The sequence below is a fragment of the Oncorhynchus tshawytscha genome, linkage group LG29 (genome assembly GCF_018296145.1).
Source record: "Oncorhynchus tshawytscha isolate Ot180627B linkage group LG29, Otsh_v2.0, whole genome shotgun sequence".
Lineage (NCBI taxonomy): Eukaryota > Metazoa > Chordata > Actinopteri > Salmoniformes > Salmonidae > Oncorhynchus > Oncorhynchus tshawytscha.
Genome location: NC_056457.1, coordinates 22957639 through 22978538, shown reverse-complemented (window position 1 = coordinate 22978538; position 20900 = coordinate 22957639). Strand labels below are relative to the sequence as shown.

At 42.6% G+C, this 20900-nt stretch overlaps 1 protein-coding gene across 2 annotated transcripts in view; it reads right to left on the bottom strand.

Moving 5' to 3' along the window:
* Window positions 1–20900, bottom strand: part of LOC112233602 (carboxypeptidase A6) — a 49170-nt gene that overhangs the window by 16550 nt on the left and 11720 nt on the right. For both annotated transcript variants that reach the window (XM_042308768.1, XM_042308767.1), the window contains exons 2-3: window positions 14702–14777; window positions 1–53 (exon numbers count right to left, since the gene is read on the bottom strand). The exon at window positions 1–53 is cut by the window's left edge and continues 72 nt beyond it. In XM_042308768.1, coding sequence (XP_042164702.1) covers window positions 1–53; window positions 14702–14777 — 129 coding nt within the window. The remainder of the gene's footprint in view (window positions 54–14701; window positions 14778–20900) is intronic.

Here is a 20900-nt window from a genome sequence, read left to right as displayed (position 1 = left end):
ACGGTGGCGTTGTGTCGGATCAGAGAGGCACTGTTGGGCTGCCACAGGTCCACCTGAGAGGCAGAGAGAGAGTTAGTTATAGTGGAATTGTCACACCCTGACCATAGTTTGCTTTGTATGTTTCTATGTTTGTTTGGTCAGGGTGTGATCTGAGTGGGCATTCTATGTTGTGTGTCTAGTTTGTCTGTTTCTGTGTTTGGCCTGATATGGTTCTCAATCAGAGGCAGGTGTTAGTCATTGTCTCTGATTGGGAACCATATTTAGGTAGCCTGGGTTTCACTGTGTGTTTGTGGGTGATTGTTCCTGTCTTTGTGTTTTGCACCAGATAGGGCTGGTTTGAGTTCTCACGTTTATTGTTTTCGTTAGTTTATTCATGTATAGCGTCTTCATTAAAGAAACATGAATAACCACCACGCTGCGTTTTGGTCCTCCTCTCCTTCACCACAAGAGAACCGTTACAGGAATGAACATGGACACGGCCTATAAATACAGACATGGCAAGACACTCACCACCCAAACAACCTTGCTTCCCTTGATGAACCCAGAGTTCTGAACAGAACTAAATTGGCCCATCCCCTGAACAAATGACTTTAGCTTCCTCCTGCTAATAAACCCAGGGCTTCTGGGGAGATGGGCAATAGCACAGCTTTAACATTCAAGGCTGTTCTCCACAGCACACTGTGACCTGGAGTCTAGATCAATCTTATGGCTTAAGGCTTGATGGGTCTGTCCAGCAGGTCAATATTGCTCTCAGAGTAAAGTTTGAGGGAACGTTGATGACTACACACACAGACACAGACACACACACACATGAACATGCGCACGCAGGCACGCACACACACACACACACACACACACACATGCGCACAAACACACCACAAGTCCCTATTACAGTTTTTTACAATCATTTTGGCACTAATTTCAGAACCTTGATGTCATTTTTCAAATGACCGATGGTCAAAATGCAAATTTTTCTAAACTCTAACACTTTTGCCAATTGCTTGGATACAATACACATAAATCTAAGATAATTTGTTCATTGAACTAAAATCACCTGTTCAAAACAGCACAACTTAACATCAAAGAATTACCATTTCAAAATGCAATTCACACATTACATCTGAGATGACTGTCTATTCACTTCATTTCAATGATCTATCAATTGATACAACTGCTCAAAATGATAAGCAACTGTTGCATTACTCTTACAGTTTTTGTCAATTGCTAACATGCATTGGTCAAAACTGAAGTCACATGGTCATTCCTCCAGAAAGAGCTGGTGTAACGGAGTCAGGTTTGTAGGCCTCCCTGCTCACACGTGCTTTTTCTGTTCTGCTCACAAATTTTCTATAGGACTGAGGTCAGGGCTTTGTGATGGCCACTCCAATACCTTGACTTTGTTGTCCTTAAGCTATTTTGCCACAACTTTGGAAGTTTCCTTGGGGTCCTTGTCCATTTGGAAGACCCATTTGCGACCAAGCTTTAACTTTCTGACTGATGTCTTGAGATGTTGCTTCAATATATCCACATAATTTTCCTATCTCATGATGCCATCTATTTTGTGAAGTGCACCAGTCCCTCCTGCAGCAAAGCACCCCCACAACATGATGCTGCCACCCCCGTGCTTCATGGTTGGGATGGTGCTCTTCAGCTTGCAAGACTCCCCCTTTTTCCTCCAAACATAACGATGATCATTATGGCCAAACAGTTCTATTTTTGTTTCATCAGATCAGAGGACATTTCTCCAAAAAGTACGATCTTTGTCCCAATGTGCTGTTCCAAACCATAGTCTGGCTTTTTTATGGTGGTTTTGGAGCAGTGCCGCCTTCCTTGCTGAGCGGCCTTTCAGGTTATGTCGATATAGGACTCGTTTTACTGTGGATATAGATACTTTTGAACCTGTTTCCTCCAGCATCTTCACAAGGTCCTTTGCTGTTGTTCACTTTTCGCACCAAAGTATATTCATCTCTAGGAGACAGAATGCGTCTCCTTCCTGAGCGGTATGAAGGCTGTGTGGTCCCATGGTGTTTATACTTGCGTACTATTGTTTGCACAGATGAATGTGGTACCTTCAGGTGTTTGGAAATTGCTCCCAAGGATGAACCAGACATGTGGAGGTCTACATTTTTTTTGCTGAGGTCTTGGCTGATTTCTTTTGATTTTCCCATGATGTCAAACAAAGAGGCACTGAGTTTGAAGGTAGGCCTTGAAATACATCCACAGGTACACCTCCAATTGACTACAATGGTATCAGTTTGTTAGGTTAGATTACTCGTGGGTTATTACTGCATTGTCAGAACTAGAAGCACAAGCATTTCGCTACACTCGTATTAACATCTGCTAACCATGTGTATGTGACAAATACATTTGATTTGATTTGATTTGTTAGCCTATTACAGTTTTTCTCAGTCGCTTTGGTGCATTTCTTAGATCAAAAGTGCAATTCTTGATACTACTTGTACAAATTCCAAATCATCTAGTCACTTGTGCACATCATTAAAGCAATTTCTTATTCTTTTGAACAAATTGCAATTGATAATGTACAAGTGTCAGCTTTTTCCACATTATCAATTGCTCATGTCATGTTGATCAAAATATAGTAGATGGTTCTCTGTTGTATAGTCTTACCCCTTAAAACATCTAGGCATTAGTTCCTTGCATAAGCCATTACATGCAAAATTGTTGAACTATTTGTCATAAACTGTCAAGCATAGTTTTACACATTTCTATTAGACCTTTTGTACAAAAATGTGAATTGATGAATCGTGCAGGTGAAATTGACCATCACTCATGAAGGAATGTAAAGTGTCAGTTCAACCAACAATTTTTATTTTTTTGACCTTTATTTAACCAGGCAAGTCAGTTAAGAACAAATTCTTATTTTCATTGATGGCCTAGGAACAGTGGGTTAACTGCCTGTTCAGGGGCAGAACAACAGATTTGTACCTTGTCAGCTCAGGGGTTTGAACTTGCAATCTTCTGGTTACTAGTCCAACGCTCTGACCACTAGGCTACAATCAACCAGTTGTCTAAATTGCTCAAAGGTGCATCTCATGAAGAATCAATTGGCAAGCATATATAGACAGACCAAGGACGCCTTTTCACACCTCAACAGGAGGAGGCTATTTGCACCATGGTCCGAGAAAACAATGCCATGAGACTCAGGGAAATACAAAGGACCATTATAGAAGACAACGATGTCTTTGAAAACATCCATACGGTTAGCATCTCAACCATCGACAGGGTGCTGCATAGAAACCAGATGAGTACGAAACAGCGGTAACGTGTACAATTCCAAAGGAATGAGGACAGAGTTAAGGAGCTACGGTACCAGTATGTACAGGTAAAACATATATCTATGTAACTACTTTACAGCAACATTTTATAGTAATACATAGTACAGTAAGCATAAACTGCACACATTTCCATTGCTGTGGAAGGAACATGCAATGTATGTACATTTTATGTCACTCTTCCTTACCAAAACAAATTCAGCTGTGTGTTCTGGGATATAGTGTATAATGGAGTTGGAATCAAGTGAACCCTCTCACAACGTTGTATACGTGGATGAGGCTGGCTTCAACCTGACCAAATGCAGAAGGTGGGGTCGGAATATCATCGGTCACAGGGCTACTGTGGATTTGCCAGGCCAACGGGGAGGAAATATCACCATGTGTGCTGCTATTTCGGAGCATGGTGTCCTAACCCATATCCCCCTTATAGGGCCATACAACACCCAGCATCTACTCAACTTTTTAGAGACTCTCTACAGGGCTCTCATCCCTGATGATGAAAGGGGTCTGTTTAGAGAGGATTTGCCAAAGTATGTGGTCATTTGTGATAATGTGAGTTTCCATCGATCAAACATCATAAGGCAATGGTTTGTGACCCACCCGAGGATGCTCATAGAATTCCTCCCACCTTATTCACCATTCCTTAACCCAATTGAGGAGTTATATTCAGCATGGAGGTGGAAGGTGTACGATCGTCAGCCACACACACAGATGACCCTGCTGGCTGCAATGGATGCAGCATGTGAGGACATCACAGTAGACGCCTGCAGAGGATGGATAAGGCATTCCAAAAGATTCTTTCCACGTTGCATTGGAAGGGAAAATATCCGGTGTGATGTGGATGAGAATATGTGGGCCGATAGACAGGAACGTCTGGATGTGTAGAGACAGCACAACAGTGCTGCGGGCAAAGTTGTGCCTTAGGGATGGTTTCCTGTGTTTCTTTCTAATTTCGTTTTTTTTTCCTTTGTGCCCCTTGGGTTGTCCAGTCTCTTTCAATCAATAACCCACATACAGTAATATGTAAATAGTACTGTTGAAATTGATATACTGTATGCCATAGAAGTGCAGCCTTGTGCATTTTCAATACAGTAACTGTCATCCAAACTGTAGCCAAAGTTTACATCAGGTAATACTGTCAAAGTACACAGTTACATTGACAACATGCCTAAACATTTTGACGACCTTGTTTGTGAACAATGACTCAATGACTTATCATTCTGATGACACTGACATGATCATTGGCATGAATATTTACTTTTGGGAGATGTACTAAGGATTTTTAGTGACTGACTAGCTTTAGAAACATATCTATTGTATATTGCAGTTTGTACAAATTGTTCTGAGAAATGCACTTATTATTTTGCACATGTTAGGGATGATGTAAAAAATGCACCAAAGCGACTGAGAAACTGTAGTAGCTTCTAAAACCATGACATCATTTTCTGGAATTTTCCAAGCTGTTTAAAGGCACAGTGAACTTAATGTATGTTAACTTCTGACCCACTGGAATTGTGATACAGTGAATTATAAGTGAAATAATCTGTCTGTAAACAATTGTTGGAAAAATGACTTGCGTCATGCACAAAGTAGATGTCCTAACCGACTTGCCAAAACTATAGTTTGACAAGAACAAGAAATTTGAGGAGTGGTTGAAAAACAAGTTTTAATGAGTCCAACCTAAGTGTATGTAAACTTCCGACTTCAACTGTATACTCAGCAAAAAAAGAAATGTCTTCTCACTGTCAACTGCGTTTATTTTCAACAAACTTAACATGTGTAAATATTTGTATGAAGATAACAAGATCCAACAACTAAAACATAAACTGAACAAGTTCTACAGACATGTGACTAACAGAAATTGAATAATGTGTCGCTGAACAAAGGGGGGTTCAAAATCAAAAGTAACAGTCAGTATCTGGTGTGGCCACCAGCTGCATTAAGTACTGCAGTACATCTCCTCCTCATGGACTGCACCAGATTTGCCAGTTATTGCTGTGAGATGTTACCCCACTCTTCCACCAAGGCACCTGCAATTTCCCAGACATTTCTGGGGGGAATGGCCCTAGCCCTCACCCTCCGATCCAACAGGTCCCAGTTGTCCTGTCTCCCTGTAGCGCTGTCTTAGGCGTCTCACAGTACGGACATTACAATTTAATGCCCTGCCCACATCTGCAGTCCTCAATGCCTCCTTGCCGCATGACTAAGGCACATTCACGCTGATGAGCAGGGACCCTGGGCATCTTTCTTTTGGTGTTTTTCAGAGTCAGTAGAAAGGCCTCTTTAGTGTCCTAAGTTTTCATAACTGTGACCTTAATTGCCCACCGTCTGTAAGCTGTTAGTGTCTTAACGACCGTTCCACAGATGCATGTTCATTAATTGTTTATGGTTCATTGAACAAGCATGGGAAACAGTGTTTAAACCCTTTACAATGAAGAGCTGTGAAGTTATTTTGATTTTTACAAATTATCTTTGAAAGACCGGGTCCTGAAAAAGGGACGTTTCTTTTTTTGCTGAGTTTATTTGCAGCACATGTTTTAAAATGCTAACACACTGTTTCCAAACTGTTAAAAACAGATTCAAAACAGAACAAAGGCAAATGTTGTGCATTTCTCCAGTAACTAGATTGAAACATATAGAAAATCTCAGCAGAATATTTAATCATTCCAAAAACAGCTGATTGCAATTTCAGCTGAAAGCCTACCCCCGTGTCCTGTTTTTAGTCTCGTTACCAAACTGAAAAAAGAGGACGGCTTCGGGAATGATTTCGTTTGTAAACATGGATCAAGGAAGACAGGTTGGTGGGGAAAGAAGAGTGGCAGGGAGAATGTTTGGAGGACAAATGAGAGGAAGAACAAGAGGGGTGGTCTCTGATGAGACAAGGGCCACAATTATTGACCATGTTGTAAACCGTGGTCTCTCTTTGAGAGAGGCCGGTTTAAGACTGCAACCACATCTGCAGCGTTCAACAGTTGCATCAATAGTATGAATTTTCCGGCAAAACAACAGGTGAGATGTGCATCCTTCAAAAATAATTGAACTACTGTACATATTACATTAAAATACAGTATGTTCACATTTTTACATGTACTGACATTTTCAAATATATTGATTTGTGTTTTTCAGTAGGATCTTTGCCTGCCACAGGAGGGAGAGGCAGAATATTATCAGATGGTGTCACGTGTGCTCCCTCTCTGGCCTCTAGGTCACCAGGCTGCTCATTAGGGCGCACAGCTGTCACCAGCGGTACGTGCATAATGACACTCACCTGGAATCCATCACCTCCTTGATTACCTGTCCTTTATATGTCCCTCCCATTGGTTTCTTCCCCAGGAGTCATTGTTGCTGTTTGTTTCTTGGTTTGTTCATGTATTAATGAAATGTATTCATTCCCTGAACCTGCTTCTCAACTCAGCATACATCGTTACAGATGCGCAGGAAATTGCCATTGTTGACATGGTAATTGGCAACAATGCAATAAAACTGCGGGAAATTCAGGACAGAGTGATGGCAGACAATATCATTTTTGGGAATGTGAATACGGTCAGCACAATGACAATTGCCAGAGTCCTAGAGAAACATAAGATAAGGACGAATCAGTTGTTCCCTTTTGAGAGAAATGATGAACGTGTGAAAGAACACCGGTATCAATATGTCCAGGTAAGATGTCTGTCCAAAAACCAAACAGGGTACAGTGCACAGCTTTACTGTATTTTAACGTAATGGAGATGGAAGTGGAAACTTACATGCATTCATTTTGGATGAAGCTGGAATGGAGATGGAAGCCAGGCAAACTGTACATGCATTCACCTTTGTGGATGAAGCTGGATCACAATCTGCACTGTAAAAACAAACACAACAACACAGAAGCTCTTTTCTGGGTGACCTACGTAATCGACTTGTGCCAGCAGAGGAGAGAGGGGCAAGTGAGCTCCCTTTGTTGTTGTGTGGGATAATGTGGCATTCCACCACTCTGCTGCAGTCAGACTGGTTTGCTGCACATCCCAGGATGTCAGTACTCTTCCTGCCTCCATACTCCCCTGTCCTAAACCCCATAGAGTTTTCCTCTGCGTGGAGGTGGAAGGTTTATGACCAACATCCACATGACCAGTTGTCCTTACTGGACATGAATGTGGGATGTGGAGACACTTCTCCTGAAGACTGCCAGGGTTGGAGTAGACATTCCAGAAGATATCCACAAGATGCATCACCAGAGAAGACATAAGATGTGATGTTAATGACAACTTGCAGGAGAGCAGGAGAACTAGAACCCTCACAGTATAAGTGATTATACTCTGTGTTTTTTTTGTTGTAATTATTATGGCAGCCCTGGAATTTCAAGAATTGTTTTTTTGTTTCAACTTTTCACATGTAAATTTCTATATGCAAAGATATATTTAAAAAAAAAGGCTATTGAAGTAAATCTCTGCATATACTTTAGTACAGTAAATAAAAGGTGTCATTCTTAGTCTAATGAAATAATGATTTATGTGAAAAATCATTAAAATTTCAAAGAGAAGTTCATTTATGTAATTCTCCTTGTTAATGTTTTTAAGGTCAGTGTGTTATGAGTGCCAATGCATGCTTTCTGAGTGAGAATTGTTGCCAGTGTTATGGTCAAACAAGCTTATTTTGAGACATGTATGAAGTGTTTTGGTGGTTTGAGTGAGTTTTGGAGGTGAGATTAACTGTTTGGCCAAGATGCAGACTGTGAAGAGTTTTGAAAAAGTGGCTTCAGTATTGACCGATGCTTGTTAGCGATTGAAATAAAAAACAATGCATAGTTTTATGGAAACTGACAAACAATAGTCCATGTTTAGATCATGGAAGTTTCAGGATAACGAGATCCATTGAAACCAATTACCGTGGAACATTTACCAATTGGACTACATTATCTATGGATGTAATATTTCATCATTCTTTATCAGACACTCTATTGTCCCATGTTTTAAGATTTGACATTACTGTAAACTCACTGGCCACTTTATTAGGTACACCTATGTAGTACTGGATAGGACCCCTTTTGCCTCCACAACAACCTGAATTATTCACGAGTCTGTACGTTAAGAGATGCCCTTCTGCACACCACTGTTTTAAACGGCTGTTATTTGAGCATTTATGGCCTTTCTGTTAGCTTGAATGAGTCTGGACATTTTCTCTGACCTCTCTCACTAACAAGGGTTTTTTACCCACAGAAGTGCCACTCACTGAATGTGTTTTGTTTATTGCACCATTCTCTGTAAACACTAGAGACTGTAGTGCGTAAAAATCCCAGGAGGGCAGCTGTTTCTGAGATGCTAGAACCACGTGTGGCACCAACAATCATACCACGGTCAAAGTTGCTTAGATTACGCATATTCCCTGTTCTAATGTTTGGTTGAAGAACTAAAGCTCTCTACTCTACATACGGAGTTGCAGGCAGACACATGATTCGCTGTTCGAAAAAGCAGGCTATTTTATGTTAACATGCAGGTGTACCTAATAAAGTGGCCGGTGAATATGTATGCTGGCCCTTGTAATTGCTTTTCCAATACTGCCAACTTGTTCGTGATGGTATCCAGCTACAACAACATAGCGATAACATGGAGCCGGCAGGTGATCCAGGTCACCTGCCGGCTCCATTGGGGTCAATGGAAGGGCAGGGGACAAGCAGCCCTCCTGAGAGGTGGTCGTGGGCCTCGTTTGAGAGGTGTGGGGGAACATGGTAGAGGACAAGGCCACGGACCAAGACAGCGGCAGCAACAGCAGAGAGTGTCCAATGAAAGCCGAGCAATAGCTGTAGACCATGTCGTAAATCATGGCAGGACAATGACAATCATGACAGGACAGCTACAATGATTCAACCAAACCCCAGAAGATCAACTGTGACCTCAATCATCTGAACTTTCTGCAATGAGAACCGGTAAGTCTTCAGCACTAAACATTAGGCTACTCTCAATTGTCAAATGACTGTATACTGCATGCCAATGTGTACCACAGAGTAGGTGATGTGACTAAATGTGTTCTTACTGTAATTTTCCCTGCAGAATTGAGACAAGGCCAAATAGGGGAGGCAGAGGCAAAATTGTGACTGACCAACAAGAGCGGGCTGTGGTCAATTTGGTTCGTCCAGAAGTTGTATTCGCCTTACAGAAATTCAGCAGCACATCTTGGCCATGAAGACATGTTGAACAATGTGGAAGCCATAAGTTTGCTGACTATTGTACGCATGCTGGAAAGGCACCAGGTGTCTCTCAAACAGCTATCCCATGTGCCTTCTGAAAGAAATGCAGACAGAGTCAAGCAACTGAGGACTGATTATGTTCAGTTTCAAGATACCTGTTGTGAAAAATTCCCCAAAAGTTCTACATCATTGTAATCAGTAATTCTCTTTCCAAAATGTATTTTTAGAGGGTGATGGAGCTGGATGCTGAAATAAAGCGTCACAAATTCCTCTTTTTGGATGAGTCCGGCTTCAACCGGGCCAAGACAAGGAGGAGAGGTTGGAATTTCATTGGCCAGCGGGCAACTATCCAAGTACCTGGACAATGTGGGGCCAACATCACCATGTGTGCGGCTATATCAGAAGATGGTGTGTTGGGACACAGACCTCATATTAGATCATATAATGCTGCTCTCCTTGTAACCTTCCTCTGAGCTAAATCAGGTCTGTAGAGCTGATGGCGTGACCTATGTCATTGTGTGGAATAATGTCAGGTTCCAGGTCCATGCTCAAATGTTGCAAGCATGGTTTCAGGCCCATCCACAATTTACCACCCTGTACTTACCCCCATACTCTCCTTTCCTTAACCCAATTAAGGAATTGTTCTCCACATAGAGGTGAAAGGTATACACAAACAAGCCACCCTTCTCCAGGCCATGGATGACGCATGCAATGACATCACGGCAGACCAGTATCAGGCCTGGATTCGCCCAAAGATTCTTCCCAAGATGTTTGGCTAATGAAAACATCCATTGTGATGTGGATGAGAACCTGTGGCCAAATCCACAAGACAGGGTTGATGGAAGTATAGAAGTGCAGTAATCAATTCTTTGTTTTGCTTTTTACAGTAAGCCAGGTGAGGAACACTGCAGATTACGTTTTACTGTAGTTTTTTTTATTTTTTGCTTTGATTCAAAGAAACCTGTTGTGATTTTACTGTATGTCATCAATACATTTCAGATTTTGTTCAATGATTCCACTGTGTCTGTAGTATTCTCTCTTTACTAGTCCTTTTACAGTGATGTATTTACGTGTAGTACCATAATGAAACATGTATCACATATTTTGTACTACAATATTTAACGATTGAACGAACAACTACACAGTGAAACTATCGGTATCTTGTGTGTGGGTGATCCAAATTAATGTTCCTATGGTATTTCATGATAAATTAGTTATTTGAACCAATGATTCTGCAAGTGCAAGGTTTCTTTAAAGATATGAATGCACAATGCAATATTTTGAACATTGGACAGCCTGTGTTACAAGTAATGACCATTGTGAGTTTTGTGTCTAGATAAATGACCACAAGGTTCTGAAATCAGTGCCAAAGTGATTGTAAAAAGAACTGCAGCAGACCAGTCAAGCCATTCCTTCTGCCTCCAACATCCCACACCCTGCTGTTTGTCCCCAGGTTAGCAGCAATGACTTCTGCCTCCAACATCCCACACCCTGCTGTTTGTCCCCAGGTTAGCGGCAATGACTTCTGCCTCCAACATCCCACACCCTGCTGTTTGTCCCCAGGTTAGCAGCAAAGACTTCTGCCTCCAACATCCCACACCCTGCTGTTTGTCCCCATGTTAGCAGCAAAGACTTCTGCCTCCAACATCCCACACCCTGCTGTTTGTCCCCAGGTTAGCAGCAAAGACTTCTGCCTCCAACATCCCACACCCTGCTGTTTGTCCCCAGGTTAGCAGCAAAGACTTCTGCCTCCAACATCCCACACCCTGCTGTTTGTCCCCAGGTTAGCAGCAAAGACTTCTGCCTCCAACATCCCACACCCTGCTGTTTGTCCCCAGGTTAGCGGCAAAGACTTCTGCCTCCAACATCCCACACCCTGCTGTTTGTCCCCAGGTTAGCGGCAAAGACTTCTGCCTCCAACATCCCACACCCTGCTGTTTGTCCCCAGGTTAGCAGCAAAGACTTCTGCCTCCAACATCCCACACCCTGCTGTCCCCAGGTTAGCAGCAAAGACTCCCTCCAACATCCCACACCCTGCTGTTTGTCCCCAGGTTAGCAGCAAAGACTTCTGCCTCCAACATCCCACACCCTGCTGTTTGTCCCCAGGTTAGCAGCAAAGACTTCTGCCTCCAACATCCCACACCCTGCTGTTTGTCCCCAGGTTAGCAGCAAAGACTTCTGCCTCCAACATCCCACACCCTGCTGTTTGTCCCCAGGTTAGCAGCAAAGACTTCTGCCTCCAACATCCCACACCCTGCTGTTTGTCCCCAGGTTAGCGGCAAAGACTTCTGCCTCCAACATCCCACACCCTGCTATTTGTCCCCAGGTTAGCAGCAAAGACTTCTGCCTCCAACATCCCACACCCTGCTGTTTGTCCCCAGGTTAGCAGCAAAGACTTCTGCCTCCAACATCCCACACCCTGCTGTTTGTCCCCAGGTTAGCAGCAAAGACTTCTGCCTCCTACATCCCACACCCTGCTGTTTGTCCCCAGGTTAGCAGCAAAGACTTCTGCCTCCTACATCCCACACCCTGCTGTTTGTCCCCAGGTTAGCAGCAAAGACTTCTGCCTCCAACATCCCACACCCTGCTGTTTGTCCCCAGGTTAGCAGCTCCTGCCAACAGATAGCACTGCTGGCTGGAGCTGGTATAACCTATCCTTTAGCCAGCTATTAGCAGCCAAATGAACACATGTCGACCTTGGACCAGCCATTGATGCTCTCCTTAACCAAGGTTTTATGTAAAGATAATACCAGCCTTGCTCTAAAATTAAAATTCTTTGGGAGCATGAATCAGCGATTGAGTTATTTGCTGTGACGGGAACTGAGCGTCTCATAGTGCCAGCTGGCTCTGGTTTCAGCACGGGAGTAGAATCCTACAGACTTGTACAAACCCCTATTAACAGACCGATTAGTTTAATGGTTAACAGAAAGCCATGCACCCGCTTTGAAGTAACCGGTATAGAATGGCATGGTGTCCTCAGCTTTTCTATGCTACTCCCAGCCAACATAAATGGGTCGGGTCAAAGGCCTCATTTCCAAGTGGCTAAGAGCACCATTGGTACAGTAAATGTTTCCACATCTTCATCTCTTTGTTGGTCTCACAAATCAAACAGCCCTTTGCCCAAGTATCACTTGTGTACCACTATCAGAGAACATGATTCACTCTTAATGAGGCCCTTGTAGGATCCAAGTTACAGTTTCCTGTAATTGTTTACAGAGAAGGCTCTTATAGAAGCATTCCTTTGCTCCATTAGGAAATACAACTCCCGTTGATTAGATCCTTTATGATTTGATTGTTTAGGCAATTTTATTTGTGGTTATAGGATACCTTTAAATTGAGGGAGTTGTGTTATGGTTCATGGCAATGATGGCATGGAGTTAAGGAAGCTACTGGGCCTACAGTAGTGATTGGTTCAGTCCTGAGACATACAGTAGATATGTCGGCCTCAACACAAGGCAACTAAGGTGAAATTCTATTGGAGTATTTGTGGTTCAGGAGAAGCTAGACAGATCTATCATGAGACATAGCACTCTGTGGTCTCAGTATCCACAATTCAAAGGGCAACGCACTAAAGGAAACATCTTTCCACTAGTATCTGAATGATGGCACAAACATATTTGGAGTCCAACCATTCTGTCTCTTTGTGGACTGGCACCCGTAGATGTGAATCAACAATTGAATGTATGTAACACTCTTCTCTCTATTTGACCCCAGTCTCTACCTGAAGGTTAAAAGTGTGACTTTGGCATGAGGTCGTCACGGCAGAGCGCGCCTAAACTAATGAAAACACATCTCAGGAGCAGCTGTCCAAACAGTAGCCACCATCTCCAGGCTCTCCTGGTGCACTGGCCCTCCTTAGACAAAGACTCAGGCCAGACCAAGACCAACATGTGGGAACCACCAAATGATGTTCGGTTATTTAGCCATCAGTACAATAAATCACTACTTTTTGGGTCAATTTATTTTTCCCCCTCTCTGTCCCTCATTCCCTCTTTGAGTTAGTCTTTCAGGTTGTCAGAACAGTTCAGCCAAACCCTGAACCCTAAAAGACTAGGCCAAGGATAACTATAACAGCCCAAACACTTCCCAACAGAACCCAAACAGTCAGACATACCTCAGACACTAGCAAATAGCCATATCAGTGATATACTACCCAATACAGGCCAAAACAACTAAAAACAGCCCAACACTGGCAAACACTGTTCAACATATCCCACCACTGCTCAAAACATGCTACACAAAAAGTGGGACGGCTCTATCTAATGTGAATTTATCAATTCAACACAGTTTTCATATATTAACCTTGACCACCCAGACAGGTTCCACCTCATTTTCATATTCCACTAATAACATCAGTCTTTCTGCTGGGAGTTTATCTTCAAGGGAAGGAAAGTGCAGGAAGGTTGTCGTTTTTCCTGGCATTGCTGTGTAATTGTTCCCAAATGGGTTTGGGAATGTCACAGGCCACAGGAAACTCCTTCTCGCCTTGTCCAAGGAGCCTGCAGGTTTTTCCAACGGCAACGGTCCATGAACCAGATATCTTTCTTACTTGCATGAACTGCATCATCTGCCTCTCTGTAAAATGTGTCAGAAGAAGAATGTCTAGTACACTGACTACAGTATGATTACTGTGGTTCTCTATTGATGGTAAACAGTGAATGTTTTATCATGGCCTATTGTCCCTTCCTGGTGAAGCTACAGTATTGATTTCTCTCAGCTGTCAGATGGAGACTCAATCTAAACATCTCTCCCCATTATGTAAATATAAAGATACTTCATCTCTCCCTCACACTCTCAGACTGCAGAGCTCATTGAAGTAGAACAGGGGCCTCTTCTTCTCTCATAGAAACAGACATGGTCTGACGGTGGACAGCTCCCTCTCCCAGTATCCCTGTCTCAGTAAAGATGTTCTATCAAGAGAGAGAGAGAGAGAGAAACAGCTCAATCTGCATAACAGTGTTGTTCTGACAGAGTAATCTCCCTCGTCTCGTAACTCAAGTTGACACGTCGACTCCGGGAATATGATCATCAGCACTGTGTCATAATCATCAGAGATGATGAGTGGGTTAATTACTGTGTGTGTGTGTGTGTGTGTGTGTGTGTGTGTGTGTGTGTGTGTGTGTGTGTGTGTGTGTGTGTGTGTGTGTGTGTGTGTGTGTGCGCACTGCGTGTGTGTGTGTGTGTACGTGCGTTTTTGTGTGAAGAAAGAGAGAGGGTGAGACTATTTAAGACAGGACATCATTACCTTGATGTTTCCCAGGAGTTTCTTGAGCTCCCGAACCTCCCCCTCGTTGCTGGGAGTTATCCTGAAGACTTGATCACTGAAGAAGCAGAGGGAAGGAGATAAGTAGTAACATTTATGCATTTCTTGTTTAACTACAACAGAGTTTTCTTATTTCTTATTTCTTCTAAAAGACTGTAAAAACACCTGCAAATCAGCTCCAATTTATTTGCATTTTGGAAATCTATTCCAAACTATTCCCACGCATAATACCAATGTGTGATCGTATACAACAATATATCTGTTTGGGCTTCTTGCGGTCAATTTGCACGCTACAAATGATTTGTAAATTTGTTCAGGCCACCTAACAATCCCCTTACGAAAAATGTATCCACCGCTACAAAGAAATGTCAATTAGTTCTAATCCCACATAATAATTCACATTTCCTGTTACTGCAGGATTTTTTTACTGCTGTAGGAGATGGCTCAAATGAAGATCCTATACCTTTACTCACTACATTGTAGGATCTACCTATCTATCTATCTATCTATCTATCTATCTATCTATCTATCTATCTATCTATCTATCTATCTATCTATCTATCTATCTATCTATCTATCTATCTATCTATCTATCTATCTATCTATCTATCTATCTATCTATCTATCTATACTATGTCTGGAAGTAGACATAATCTGTCCCCTATACTAACCACAGTCAGGAGGATTAAGTTGAGCAAGATTTAAAATGACTAAAAGCACCTCACTCTATGACATTTCTCAGCCATACAGTAGTCAGAGTTAATGCAGCCTCCCTTTTGTACATGACTGGAGAATGACACTTAATTGTGAGAGATGATTCAGCAGGGTTAAGGGAAGGGCTGGGTCCTGTTTTAGTGTGACAGAAGGGATGGATGACAGGGTCAAACCAGTGGTGAACAATCAAATCAAATCCAAATGCATTTGTCAAATGCGCTGAATACAACAGGTGTAGGTAGACCTTATAGATAAATACGTACTTACAAGCCCTTAACCAACAATGCCGTTTTAAGAAAAATAATAAATAAGTAAAAAATACAAAATAAAAGTAACAAATAATTAAACATCAGCAGTAAAATTACAATAGCGAGGCTATATACAGGGGGTACCGGTACAAAGACAATGTGCGGGGGCACCGGTTAGTCGAGGTAATTGAGGAAATATGTACAGTGCCTTGCGAAAGTATTCGGCCCCCTTGAACTTTGCGACCTTTTGCCACATTTCAGGCTTCAAACATAAAGATATAAAACTGTATTTTTTTGTGAAGAATCAACAACAAGTGGGACACAATCATGAAGTGGAACGACATTTATTGGATATTTCAAACTTTTTTAACAAATCAAAAACTGAAAAATTGGGCGTGCAAAATTATTCAGCCCCCTTAAGTTAATACTTTGTAGCGCCACCTTTTGCTGCGATTACAGCTGTAAGTCGCTTGGGGTATGTCTCTATCAGTTTTGCACATCGAGAGACTGAAATATTTTCCCATTCCTCCTTGCAAAACAGCTCGAGCTCAGTGAGGTTGGATGGAGAGCATTTGTGAACAGCAGTTTTCAGTTCTTTCCACAGATTCTCGATTGGATTCAGGTCTGGACTTTGACTTGGCCATTCTAACACCTGGATATGTTTATTTATGAACCATTCCATTGTAGATTTTGCTTTATGTTTTGGATCATTGTCTTGTTGGAAGACAAATCTCCGTCCCAGTCTCAGGTCTTTTGCAGACTCCATCAGGTTTTCTTCCAGAATGGTCCTGTATTTGGCTCCATCCATCTTCCCATCAATTTTAACTATCTTCCCTGTCCCTGCTAAAGAAAAGCAGGCCCAAACCATGATGCTGCCACCACCATGTTTGACAGTGGGGATGGTGTGTTCAGGGTGATGTGCTGTGTTGCTTTTACGCCAAACATAACGTTTTGCATTGTTGCCAAAAAGTTCAATTTTGGTTTCATCTGACCAGAGCACCTTCTTCCACATGTTTGGTGTGTCTCCCAGGTGGCTTGTGGCAAACTTTAAACAACACTTTTTATGGATATCTTTAAGAAATGGCTTTCTTCTTGCCACTCTTCCATAAAGGCCAGATTTGTGCAATATACGACTGATTGTTGTCCTATGGACAGAGTCTCCCACCTCAGCTGTAGATCTCTGCAGTTCATCCAGAGTGATCATGGGCCTCTTGGCTGCATCTCTGATCAGTCTTCTCCTTGTATGAGCTGAAAGTTTAGAGGGACGGCCAGGTCTTGGTAGATTTGCAGTGGTCTGATACTCCTTCCATTTCAATATTATCGCTTGCACAGTGCTCCTTGGGATGTTTAAAGCTTGGGAAATCTTTTTGTATCCAAATCCGGCATTAAACTTCTTCACAACAGTATCTCGGACCTGCCTGGTGTGTTCCTTGTTCTTCATGATGCTCTCTGCGCTTTTAACGGACCTCTGAGACTATCACAGTGCAGGTGCATTTATACGGAGACTTGATTACACACAGGTGGATTGTATTTATCATCATTAGTCATTTAGGTCAACATTGGATCATTCAGAGATCCTCACAGAACGTCTGGAGAGAGTTTGCTGCACTGAAAGTAAAGGGGCTGAATAATTTTGCACGCCCAATTTTTCAGTTTTTGATTTGTTAAAAAAGTTTGAAATATCCAATAAATGTCATTCCACTTCATGATTGTGTCCCACTTGTTGTTGATTCTTCACAAAAAAATACAGTTTTATATCTTTATGTTTGAAGCCTGAAATGTGGCAAAAGGTCGCAAAGTTCAAGGGGGCCCAATACTTTCGCAAGGCACTGTACATGTAGGTAGAGTTAAAGTGACTATGCATAGATAATAAACAGAGAGTAGCAGCATAAAGGCAATGAAAATAGTCTGGGTAGAACTTTGATTAGCTGTTCAGGAGTCTTATGGCTTGGGGGTAGAAGCTGTTAAGAAGCCTTTCGGACCTAGACTTGGTGCTCCGTTACCGCTTGCCTTGCGGTAGCAGAGAGAACAGTCTATGACTAGGGTGTCAATTTTTAGGGCCTTTTTCTGACACCGACTGTTATAGAGGTCCTGGATGGCAGGAAGCTTGGCCCCAGTGATGTACTGGGCCGTACGCACCATCCTCTGTAGTGCCTTGCGTTCGGGCCGAGGAATATTGCTGACAGATAGTGCAGTGCTCCAGCGTTTTGTGTTACACACACAGGTGATGGGACATAAGTTTGTTATTACAACACATTATTACATTGAGACAGATGGGAATCAGGAGTCTTAAATAACATGAACCTATATTAAAATATAATGTACTAGCCTAAATATACACTGACAAAAGCACAGATCACAGCATACTACAGGTCGCGGAGGGACGTATATTTTGGGGGGAGAATGACTGTGAGAACGTTATCTCTGGTAACTTTTTAAAAGGATATCCTACTGAAAATAAAATGATGCTGACATCTAAAGTATAATCCCCAACCCAGAAACGAGCCCAATAACATATTGGTCCATAATATCAGGCAAGTGTGCTATTTAGCAATACTCATCACCTGATGTGGCCCAGCAGCATAGTGGCTGGGAATAAATAGGCCGAGGGCAGCCCATCTGCATTTACCTCACTGGGCTAATCATTAGCTAGATAGGCTATCTTGTTGCTAGTTAGTGTAGCAGCATAATGATGACTTGAATGTCCCCCCAAAAAAACATTCCACTGTGAATATAATATAAGCCTACCTGTTACACATGACTCAGGTTACATTTCAACGCCATTGGAGCCCGCTAACGCGTATAAACCAATGCCGCTGCTAGAACTAAAATGGATTTGATTTGAGAAATAAGTGTAGCTTAGTAGAAAGCTAGAAAGCTCAGTGATCCTCATCTTATAACAGTGGCCATCAAAAGTGTGTTTCCCGCGACTGCATTAAGAATGCTGAATGGCTACAATGACTGGGCCTCACAGGAGGTTGGTGGCACCTTAATTGGGGAGGACAGGCTCATGGTAATAGAGCGGAATAGGTGGAATGTTATCAAATACATCACACACATTGTTTTTATGTGTTTGATGCCATTCCATTCGCGCCGTTCCGGCCATTATTATGTGCCGTCCTCCCCTCAGCAGCCTCCTGTACTGGGCGTGCATATTTCTCTCCCTGTGCGGCACTGGCAATTTGAATGCTCCTTGAGAGGAGTATTATTTTATTGCATAGAATGCGACAGGCTGAACAATTCGTAAACTATTCTACTATGGGGTTGTCTGATTTTTCTGTTGCTTAGCCTACTTGTGTTGTTGGCTGTGGGAAATTGAATGTGGACAACAATCTTTCAAATAGGCTAACGAAAGGTAATGGGTCTCAGCTCCACCCGGCTCTCATTTGGGCTAGAGACAAGTGGTTTGGGCTAGAGACAAGCGGTTTGGGCTAGAGACAAGTGGTTTGGGCTAGAGACAAGCAATTTGGGCTAGAGACAAGTGGTTTGGGCTAGAGACAAGTGGTTTGGGCTAGAGACAAGTGGTTTGGGCTAGAGACAAGTGGTTTTTGGGCCAGAGACAAGTGGTTTGGGCTAGAGACAAGCGGTTTTTGGGCTAGAGACAAGCGGTTTGGGCTAGAGACAAGCGGTTTGGGCTAGAGACAAGCGGTTTGGGCTAGAGACAAGCAATTTGGGCTAGAGACAAGCAATTTGGGCTAGAGACAAGCGGTTTGGGCTAGAGACAAGCGGTTTGGGCTAGAGACAAGCGGTTTGGGCTAGAGACAAGCGGTTTGGGCTAGAGACAAGTGGTTTGGGCTAGAGACAAGTGGTTTGGGCTAGAGACAAGTGGTTTGGGCTAGAGACAAGTGGTTTGGGCTAGAGACAAGTGGTTTGGGCTAGAGACAAGCGGTTTTCTGAAATGTGAAGTGTAACCATAACGGTCAGGGAGATGTGCTCTATAATAGGCCCTACTCACAGGCTGTGGTTGGCTACAGCGAAGCCTAATCAGACTTGTCCGTGCTCGTGGTTCTCACAGGCTGTGGTAGGCTACAGCAAAGCCTAATCAGACTTGCCCGTGCTCGTGGTTCTCACAGGTGAGGTCAGGTGCAAAGGAAAGTGAACACTTCAGTGAAGAGAGGCATTTACAAAGTGCTATGTGGAAGGGGAATTTGATATTTCAAAGTGGCCTCCTATTGGTCAGATTTTTGCATCATCTTTTGTTTTGTATTCCCATTGTGATTTGTCCCTGAACCCATAGGAGACCATTTTGAAATATATAAAAGCCTCCTTAAATTTTCACGTTGGTGACACCTGAAGGCAGAAACATGTTTTTTTGGACCAATTAAGAAGCACTTTGATCAACTTCCACTGTCCTCAAAGAGTTGCTGAAATATCTCTTCACTCTCACAGGTGAGGTGAAATGATACAATGTATCGACTTAGCTTGCAATGTGTCCCATTCAAATATATAATTAACAGCCGAAGCGCACTGGACTAGTCCATCCATTCTAACTACATTTAGCATCTATTCATGAAGGTATCTTCTGGCCGGGGGAGTTTTGGTCTGAATGTTAACACGCATCATTTGCGGTATGGTTTTAGATACCATAGAAACGTATCTTTCATGGCGAGAAATGCGTGCTCCAAACACCTATGTGTAAACGTAACTGGGGAGGAAGTGTCACAGAAGTGTAGTTCGTCGGCTGGAAGGATCTGTGCAAACCTGCTAAGTGCATCTTTTTTATTAGAAAGATTATTTCTCGCTGATATGAAAGATAAGTTCCATATGTTTCTGAAACCGTATCACAAGCGATGATTATTGACGTTTCTAAACGTTAAAACAGAGCGTCGGGATTGTAGTTCACATGGTCCCACCGGTACGCGGTGCTTAAGGCTGAGAACCCTTGGGATAAAGCAGAATGTATTGTTTAATACCTTGGTGTTAAAGCCTTGGGTTCTCCAGAGAAAGCACTGGACATGAATCAATTATACATCTTTGTTTGCTCTCAACATTTTCCTTGCCATAACGTATTATCTGGGTGACTATTTCTCTAGGCGAACTGATGCTAAATCCAAATGTCAGGTCGGAGAGCATGCATCACAATTTTGAGCCCTGACCTTGACTATGAAACATATTGGTGAAAATGATTTTAAAAATCCATACCACATTATTAGACACAGTTGCAAATAACATCAATGAAATGACTGTGAAGCCCTGGCAATTCCTTTCAGGTGCAAACC